This window comes from Ictidomys tridecemlineatus, chromosome 6 (assembly GCF_052094955.1).
Source record: "Ictidomys tridecemlineatus isolate mIctTri1 chromosome 6, mIctTri1.hap1, whole genome shotgun sequence".
In the NCBI taxonomy this organism is placed as follows: Eukaryota; Metazoa; Chordata; class Mammalia; order Rodentia; family Sciuridae; genus Ictidomys; species Ictidomys tridecemlineatus.
The window spans coordinates 51565166-51575194 of record NC_135482.1 but is presented as its reverse complement, the minus strand read 5'-3'; the positions used below and the strand labels follow the sequence as shown (position 1 = coordinate 51575194).

General features: G+C 43.4%; 1 protein-coding gene across 1 annotated transcript in view; it reads right to left on the bottom strand.

Annotated features, from left to right (window-relative positions):
- Ppm1h (protein phosphatase, Mg2+/Mn2+ dependent 1H) overlaps window positions 1–10029 on the bottom strand; it is a 261180-nt gene that overhangs the window by 89956 nt on the left and 161195 nt on the right. Inside the window, exon 5 of the mRNA XM_005328684.5 lies at window positions 6–90. Within this exon, the coding sequence (XP_005328741.1) occupies window positions 6–90 (85 nt within the window). The remainder of the gene's footprint in view (window positions 1–5; window positions 91–10029) is intronic.

The following is a 10029-nucleotide window of genomic DNA, read 5'->3' as shown; positions in this document are numbered from 1 at the left end:
CTTACCAGGTACTGAAGTCGCTGGCGCTCCGTCTCGGGGGTGAATTCCGAAGACATGGGGATGATTTCTCCATTTCTGATGATTATGGCCCTGAAACAGTAAAAATGCATTGTCAGCAGCCAATTTCATAAGTATTGTGACGAAGATCAACCACGGTGTGGTTCGGGTCACACACAAAATGCCAGGACCGGCTTTCTCCTCCCACCTGCGCTGCAATTCTGGATCCCCTGTGAGGTTGGAGGTATCTCTGTTTTTAAGTGCATTGCATTCTGGTCAGCTTATGATTACTTTGATTACTTTTTCTGCTGGTTGGCACTATTGCTTTAATGCTTGGCACCAAGCATATTACTTAGCACACAACAAATACTTGGTGAATAAATGAATGGGAATAAATAGTGAATAAGTGAATGGTGCAGAGGCTCACTCTAGTCCAGGGTTATCTGAAAGGACCTTCTGTGATCATGGTAACACCCTCACACCATCACTCAGGGGTGCTATATCATTGAGTAACACCCATAACTCTTATTTTATTTTTAGATAGGACTTCACTAACTTGCTCCTGGTAGACCTTGAACTTGGAGATCCTTCTGCCTCAGCCTCCACAGTTGCTAGGATTACAGGTGTGTGTCACTGCACCTGGATGGTAATATTCTTATCTGTGGAGTCCATCATTGAAATAAGTGACTACTGAGCATTTGAATGGTGGTTAATGAAGTCAAGGAATTAAATTTCTGACATTATTTAATTTTAATTAATTTAAGTAGTCCCCTGTGGCTAGTGTTCAATGTAGTGGATGGTTCAACTTCAGACCCTTGTTATTCAAAGGATCAATGGGCCAGGAGCATTTGGCCTTACCTGGGAAATTGATAGCAAGGCAGAATCTTAGATTCCCCACCCCAGACTCTCACCAGGTAGTTCATAAGCACATTAAAATCTGAGAACATCTGGCCTAGATCTTGAGCATCCTTGGTAATATCCTGGGTCCAGAGATAGCCACTTTCATTTTGTCTCAAGGATCAGAAAATTCACACACTCCAGAAAAATGTGCTCAAGAGCTATTGCCCACTCAAGGACTTCTGAGAGAAGAGAGCTCCCAAAGCTGATGTCTAAAAGAGAGGCTGCAGGATCAATAACCATGAAGCAACTTTTCTTGGATCTGGTCCCAGAGGTGCCTCCCATTTTCAGACCTTCTGATTCTGAAGTGGCTCCTGACAGCCACTTTATAGCCACCGATCCATCAGTTGTGGCAGAAGGCTGTCGTTTTTGTGACAAATAGAATTGGCTTAGGGAACTGCATTTTATACCATCTGAATTACTCCCTGGCACCAGGGACCCAGAGACCTGAGACCTGACTCACTTCTTAGTGAGGACCCATAGACGTGGGAGATGCCTTCCATGATTTCAGCTCTGGCGGATGCCTCATTGATTCTAGGGCATGCTGCTTCTTTGTGCTACAAAGCCCACAGGCATCTCTCTCCCGACCTGGAGAGGCAGTCTCTTTCTTGAAAGCAGTCCCTAACTTGGAAGCAAGCCCTATAATGGTTCCAGCTATGACAACCCTGCCCCTAACCCTGACTACCTGTGCCCCAGTTGCTGCTATCATAGAAACTGGTGTGGGTGTAGGCAGGGGAGGAGATGACAATGAAAATTTTGGGGGTTTTAGAGCATTGAGGGCTCCAGAGGTGAGAAGTTTGAGAAAATGGAAGTGTAGGGAAGCTAATTCTGCAAAAAAAAAAAAAAAAAAAAAAAAAGACGCCTCTTACTGTAATATTCTTTATCCCTTCTATTATTACACTGCCTAAGATGTAACAAATTTGATTCCTTCTTATAAGCCTACAACCACTTATAAAATGCAACCCCCTCACTCGCAACCCAAAAGATGATGTTCACCATTTACAAATCATGGGAGTTGATTCACATGGTCACTGTCCTAATTATGAGCTGAGATTTACTACCAAAAATAGACTCAGGGTTTGACAGAGGATGGAGGAACTTGGAGAATTTGAAAGGGTGCCTGGAGTCAGGAAGGTCTAGGTGAAGGCCTTGAGATCCTTGGAGCTGGGTTGAAAGTTATGTCATACATTCCAAAGGAGTCTTTTCTTTCAAAGGTTTGCTTCAAGCTAGTCTTACTTTGCTTTTTTTTTTTTCTTTTTTTCCTACATGACCCCTAAATTTCAGCTGATTGCTGGGTATAGAGAAGGAAAGTGAGACACCTCAGAAGGAAGCAAAAGAGGATGAAGAAGAGGTTGGGGTGTCCCAGACCCAGAAGAGAGTGATCTGATCACCACACAGCCTGGCCCACTGGGACAGAACCCACATCGTTCCACTAGGCCATGGAATCAGGACCTGAGTGTCAGGAGGTCAGGGGCTTTTTGTTCATGAATATTCCAGATATTTAGTATCATGTCTGTCACACAGCAGGAGCCCCATGAATATTTGCTAAATGAAAGAGAAGAGGAGAGAACTTGGGAGACACTTTCTTGAACTTCAGGCAGGAGGAAAACAGAAACAAGAGGCAGCAGAGGTTCAGTGAAATAATGTGAGATGGACTTCACAGAGAGGAGAGGACTTTGCCTGGAAAAATCTACCTGCTCCCCAAGCCATCTTCTCTTCCTGACTAGGGCTAGTTTGTCCATTCCTCCTCACCCCAGAATCCTCCCAACATCAGTATTTCCATTTTTCTCTCCACTGGATATCTGCCTATAGTGCAAAACCATGCTCTAGAACACTTTGTATGTATATGCTGGGTCTCTACTTCCTTGCTTCCCATTGATCCCTCAAGCAGTGGTAGATTCATATCCTGCCTCTCTGTCCACCCAGCTGCTATCACAAGAATCATCAAATGACTCCCCTGTTGCTACATTTACTGGAAAAAAAATCATCATTCTGATCGCTCTGGTAGCATTTGCTAAGTCTCTCCCAAACTGGCTCCGGGGGATCTCTTCCTCCTGGTTTTCCTTCTACCTCCTAGGACACCTTTGGTGCTGAGGATGACTATGTCTCACCACCCTCATACCCTGGGAAATCTCATTTCTTAGCCCCAAGGTTAGGTTCGACTCATCTCTTACATTTTTCCTTAGCCTGGTATTTCTCCTAGTATGGAACATTTTGGAACTGAGGACTTGTCTGCCTTCCATGCTAGTGCATAAGCTCCTAAGGCAAGGACGATGTCTGACTTGACCAAGAGTATAGCCCCACCACTGTGCACAGTACCAGGCCATTGTAGGCAGGACTAGCTATACTACCTCAGGGTCCAGTGCAAATATATATATGCAGGACCCCTTGTTTAAAAATTGAGAGTTTCAAGATAGAAATGATAGGACACTAAATGGAATATGGCTTCCTTTGGAGAGTGGGGTACTGCATGACTACACAGATCACATTCTCACAAGCTGGCTCTCCTCACAAAGCTGGCCTTGATAGTATGCCCTTGATATTGGCTCAATGAGCTGACTTCAACAATCACATATGCTAATGATTTCAGATCAACTTCCCAATCAGCACGCTTCTGTTGTGCTCCAGCATGGACCAGCCAGTTACCAACAGATATAGCCACTTGGATTTTTGCAGGAATTGCAGACTTAGTGTAGTGTTCAAATTGATGATGCTGGGGCTGGGGATGTGGCTCAAGCGGTAGCGAGCTCGCCTGGCATGCCTGCGGCCCGGGTTCGATCTTCAGCACCATATACAAACAAAGATGATGTGTCTGCCGAAAACTAAAAAATAAATATTTAAAAAAAATTCTCTCTCTCATTCTCTCTCTCTTAAAAAAAAAAAACACAAGCAAATTGATGATGCTGTCCCCACCACCCCTTCAAATTGGACTTCTAGAATTCCCAACCTCAGGGAACAACACTATTTTACACCTAGTTGCCTGTCCCAGACTTCTCTCACCTCACATGTCCAAATCGGCATCCAATCCTGTAGATTTCACCTTTTCAGTTTTTAACATAAATCTCTTTCCATGACTCCTACTATTGGTGCCTTGTTTCCAGTTTCCATCAGAGACTGCCTGCAGGACTCAGGAGCTCTCCACAGTCCTCTCACCTCTGAGAGTAGAGTGATGGGTACATTTGTGATGGGTACATTCAAAATCTTCTCTTATTAGCTATTTTGAAATATACAATTAAATGTTCTCAATTATAGATCTTCTATAGAACATTAGAAGTTATTCCTCTTCCACCCTTCCCGACCTCCCTAACCACGATTGTATTCTCTACTTCTATGAGACTGGTATTCTCTACTTCTATGAGATTGATTTTTTTTGCTTCCACACATAAGAACATGCCACAAGGTGATTTTAAAGCACCACTGTCACTTGCCACATCCCCAAACTAAAGCCCATTGCTGGTTTCCCAGACCTTCCGAGTTCCTTCATTATCTGGTTCTTGCCTGTATTTCTGTTGCCTCACTCTTGCTACTCCTTTCACATCTACTTCTCCCTTCTAAAAGCCAACCTACTCCCCTCTAAGCTAGTTCAGAGGGCCCTCCCTTGTCCTTCTGAGCTGCTGTGGATGCCCCTTCTCTGTGATGACATGGGGCATCGTCATAGCTCCACCATAGCCCTTAGGAGCCTTGGCTGCAATGGCTGGCTTCCAAACTTGTCTCTAACTACCCTGAGGATATTTTCCAGGCAGAGCCCAAGTCATTGTCTCAGATCTCCAACGCTCAGTGTTTGGCATGTGGCAGACATGCAATGGGTGTTTGCTGAGGAGGTAAGTGATGGAGTGGGTGCCAAGGAGCTGGACTAGGGTGGTGAGCGCAAGTACCAGAGACTCAGGCCGTAAACAAGACTTTTCTTAATAACAACATTATTAACTGTAGAGAGTCTGAGTCCTCAAAAACACCTACAAATTTCCACTGGTTGTTGGAAAAAGACAACAGGCCTAAGAGAATGTCATTGCTGAGAAGTGACTTGAAGGACAGGGGGAAAGGAGGCAGAGCTTCCCTCCTCAGGGGTCAGGGAGGGAGAATATAGCAAGGGCAGCAGTGACCACCACATTTACCCTGTTTCTATATTTTGAATTCACAAAGTATTAGCATTCAATTCCAATAACTGCCGGGGTAATCCTAGCTCATTATGTTCTTAAATAGATAATTATATCTAAATCCGTCCATGTACAGAACACTCTTCCCTTCTGTTTGAACTCCATGTTCTTGCTTTCTGAGGCTCCATGGATTAAAGATGACAGCGTGTCCGGCTGCCAACCTTTCCGGGCCCTGAGCCGTGGTGCCTCTTCCCATGTGATCCTTAGCTTCCTTTTGATCTCTCTCTCTCTCTTTCATCCCCTCTGATCTTGGGATCAATTTGTCAGAGTGCTGGTCTCCAATCTAGAGCCGGGCAGTGAGAGGAGAGGGGTTTCAAAGGGAACCGAGTGCAGGCAAAGGCCGACAAACCTCAGAGAAGCAATCCGTAGAGCGGAGAGATGCCTTTAAAGTGGCGCTCTCCCATCACAGACCCCTGAACTTCACAGCTTCTTCATTATTTTACGAGATGCTTCTCCTACGGAAAATTAAAATCAAAGCAAAGTCGTGGTAGTGATGAGGGTCTAGGAGGGCTGGGTGCCTCCTGGGGGCTCAGGCCTCACCTGTGGACATTACCGTGGCTGCAACTTGAATGGAGCTCCATTATCCACTCAGGGTGGAAAAGATGGAATGAGAAGTTCCCAGGTGTTGGGGTGATCTCATCAATTGGTAACTAGCCCCCACCTGGGACCCCTTACCCTGCAGAGGAGATGGTTCTGAGCATGTCCCCCAAAGTGAAGGTGAGACTAGCATTCAGGTCTATGTTTTCATGTTAATCCCGATATAATAAATGGGTGTGTCATTATATTGTGACTGAGGAGGTTTAATGTGTGTTTTTTTAAAAAATATTTTATTTTTTTTAGTTGTAGACAGACACAATACCTTTATTTTGTTTATTTATTTATTTATTTTTTTTGTGGTGCTGAGGATCAAACCCAGTGCCTCATATGTGTGAGGCAAGCGCTTTATCACTGCTCCCCAGCCCCAGCCCCAGTTTAATGTGTTTTTATGGGTCAAAAGTAAGGATGGTGGAAGATGAAATAAAGACTGGAAGAGTTTTCCAAATAACCCCTCCCAAATAGTAGTCACCGCAGAGATAAAGGCAAATTATTCCTAACTGATGGGCAGTCTGAGTTTGGAAAATCATTCCTAGAAAATCCTGCTATTTCTATCCATCAGTTTAGATATATTTTAGAGTAAAACACCCTGTTTTTTGTTCCCGGAGTTAGTGAAAATGTTAGGTAGTCAAGTGGAAAAAAAGAAAAGGTAAAATGGAATGCTCAAATATTTGCTTGATTCTGCAATTTCTCTTAAGGAGATCACACCAACCCCTGTTATATCTCACCTCAGCGTGATGTCCTCAGCACAGTAATGACAGGCATTTGACAAACAAGTAGAAGAAAAAAAGCTGATAAAGATACCATTAGGCGATCAACAGAAGGGAAAATGCAAATGTTCAACGAACATATGAAAAGATGCTCAATCTTCTGCTAGTCCAGGAAAATGCAAATTAAAGCCAAAGTAACATCTAATTTTGTTCATCAGACTGGCAAACATTGAAAAAAAATCAACACTACCTCATGGTTCTTACAGGGTAAGTGAACAAAATCATATCCTCATAATTAATGAGAATGGTTATATCTTTCAAATGTATTAAATTTCAAATGTATTATAATTATGTATTCCATGGTTGGGCCCTCTCACCTTTAGGAATACATACTTAAGAGATTAAACACTCAATACATAAGATACACAAGTGAGAATCCGTGCTCTGACATAATTTGTTGTGGGAAACACTGGAAATAGCCTTAATGTCAAAAGAGGAACTGCTCAACAACTTGTTTTGTAAATTATATGGTGTTTTTTAAAAAAAAAAAAAAAAAGGGGCCAAGGCGTATGTTTGGTTACTTGGAGGTCATAGCATATCATGTGAAAATAAAAAAAGTGAGTTATAAAGTAATGTGTGGTACAATCTTGTTTTTATAACAACAGAAACCATACATAGATAACCTGCATACATTGAGTCTGATTCCAGACTCAAATTTCTGTATGTGGTCCTTTGGGTTGGTCTCACCAGAGACAATCACAAAGCCCTCTCCACCCAGACTTGGTGCTCAGCAGGTGTGCCACAGTCCCAGGGGACCCACAGCCAAGGACTACTCCTGCCCTCCCGTGCCTAGCTGCCTACTTGGCCTCACTTGCTGAGACACTTCTCTGTGTGCTGTCTCAGGACTATTCCATCAGAGTCCTTTCCCTTCTCCTTCCTCGCCCACCCCAGATCCATAAAACGGCTGGAGACTTTAGATCAGAGCTCCTGGGCAGTAATATTCTCTCCTGCCTCCTGCCTGAGCTGCAAAGCCTATGTCCAATGCACCTTGTGGGGGAGAATGGAACACCAGGGAGCTGGCTCTGTCCTTTTCCTTTGTCTCTTGCCTGTAAGACTGCAGTAAGTGAATGAAGATGGGAAGATTCCTTCCAGTTTGTTTCACTGTCTCAGCTGACCCTCTTGGCACCTGACAGCTTGACAATCTAGAGTTATGTTTGAATGAGCAGTGTGAGAGGTATGGAAGTGGGAGAGTTGGCCAGTTTTCCTGTACCTATCTTTCTATTATTTGACTGTTACAGGAAATGAGTTCCTTTTGTAAATTCAAATTTGCTCAGATTTGACTGCATATTCCCTGAGGTCTTCCCAAATGTGAATTCATCTTTGCAATACTCCCGATCATCACCAACCTGGGTGCCCCAGGCACCAGTCCACAAGTTCCACCCCGTGGCCCAACCTCTTAGAGGTCATTATATGGACCTTAACCATGCCTGAAAAAGTATCCAACCCAGAAGCCATTAACTAAGAAGCCAGAGGCCAAATTTTGTTATAGAAACACTAGCTGCACCTAAAAATGCTTGTGCTTTTCTCTCTCCCTGGTGTTTTAAGAGGGGTCCCCTAAAAGTAGGTTCAGAACTGCCAATCATGCTCAAAAGTGAAAAAGCATAAAAAGAGTTTCTGAGAGATTAACTGGGTGACTAAAAATTTATCAACTTCTCTTGTTGATGGTCAGCCCATTAATCTTAGCCATGGGTGCAGCCAGGGCATTCACACTGGCCTGATAAAAACATTTCTCTGGGGATCTAAGAACTGACTCAAAACTTAGACATTGAAAGTATATAACCCTGCAGGAATTATTCAATGGCAACTGGGAAGTTTTCTTTCTTCTTCTTCTTCTTCTTTTTTTTTTAAGTTTATTTGTTCTTTTTAGGTATACATGACAGTAGAATGCATTTTAGTGTATTATACATACACAGAGTAAAACTTCTCATTTTTGTGGTTTGGGAATACATGCTTAAGAGATTAAACACTCAATACATAAGACACACAAGTAAGAATCCATGCCCTGACATTACTTGTTGTGGGAAAGACTGGAAATAGCCTTAATGTCAAAAGAGGAACTGCTCAACAACTTGTTTTTGGGGCTACCTCCCAACATGGAACTTCCAAAGTTCAAGGCTCAACACAGCCACCTGGCAGTCAGGAGTGTCAGCAGGATGTGAGAGCCCACTTTCCCCTAGAGATCACTCCTGGGAGTAAACAGTACAGGCTAGGTCCCCCCTGGGGAGGTAGGAAACAGCCAATTATACCTAATATTGCTCAGAAGACCTTTCCCTTGTTCTCGGGCAAGCAAAACCCAAAGTGCAGCTGGCCCTCTCTATCCAGGGGTTCTGCATCCACAGGCTCAACCCACGGTGGATAGAAAATATTTCAGAAAAAGTGTTTGTACTGAACACATACAGACTTTTTTCTTGTCATTATTGCCTAAACAATACTGTACAACAATTATTTATATAGCATTTACATTATATTAGGTATTATAAATAACGGAGACATGATTTAAAGTTTAGAGGAGGATGTCCACAGGTCATACATAGATATTACACTGTTTTCATGTAAGAGACTGGAGTATACTCAGATTTGGGTGTTTTAGTAGGGGGTGTCCTGGAACCAATCCCTCATGGGACTAAGGGATGAGTATTGTGGAGTGTGTGTGTGTGAACCCCTCTCCCAGAGGCATTGCTGTTGGAAGAGTCCTCCTTCTGCTCCCAGAATTCGAAGAGCAGATTAGTCACACTCTTTCATTTCTAACCTTCACTAAAGTGGGATGATGTGGCCTCAGTGCCCTGCAGAACTCCTGTGTTATCAGCTGCAGCCATAAAGAAAGTTTCAGAACAAGGAAGGAGAAAACAAATTGAATGTTAAGAAGAAGATGAGGTTTGGAGAATCAGATAGGGCACATGGAGGGAACCTTTGGCTGTACCCTCTTTCTGTTAACCTAAGCATCCCTGATCCCCAGGGTACAGTCCAGAGCATGCCACCTTTCAGCCCTTCTGCCCCTCAAGGTAAAACCTTTTGCTTTAAAACCAAATAAAATCCCCCAATTCACACTTGGATAATTTTACACATAGGTATTTGGTAAGCAGGGCATAAGGATAATCAATAAACACATTGCTTTTCAGTCTCAAGAGAAGGCCTAAGCGGGTACTTGAGGGGTGAGAGAAAGAGGTTAAGGGGGAGAAAAGAATAAGAAAGACAGAAAGCTAGTAAGCATGTGAAAGATATGCTCAAAAATAAAGGAAGACTCTCTCTGTAGAGCAGGATGGGAAAGAGATCTAAAATGGTTAGGCTGCTAGATTTGAGAAACAGGTGTTAGTGCCTAGGTGTCTGCTTTCCATGGAGTCAAAGGTATTAAAATGCTCTAAGCAAGACAAAGAACAGTGATCAAGTTCACACCTGAAGTCAGAATCCAAACCAAGTTGCTTCATGTGGTTGTACCTTGGGTTCTCTCTGCAACACAGGAAGTTGCTGGGCAGCAAAGCAAAGTGGTTTGAGGCTGTGGCTTGCAAGAGTCCCGAGAGGGCAGAATGTTGTTGTCATGCCTAATTGCTAAGCAATCGGCCAGTCCTGCAGCATGACATGCACGGTGAAATGTGTGTCAGTGGGGAACACACAAACAT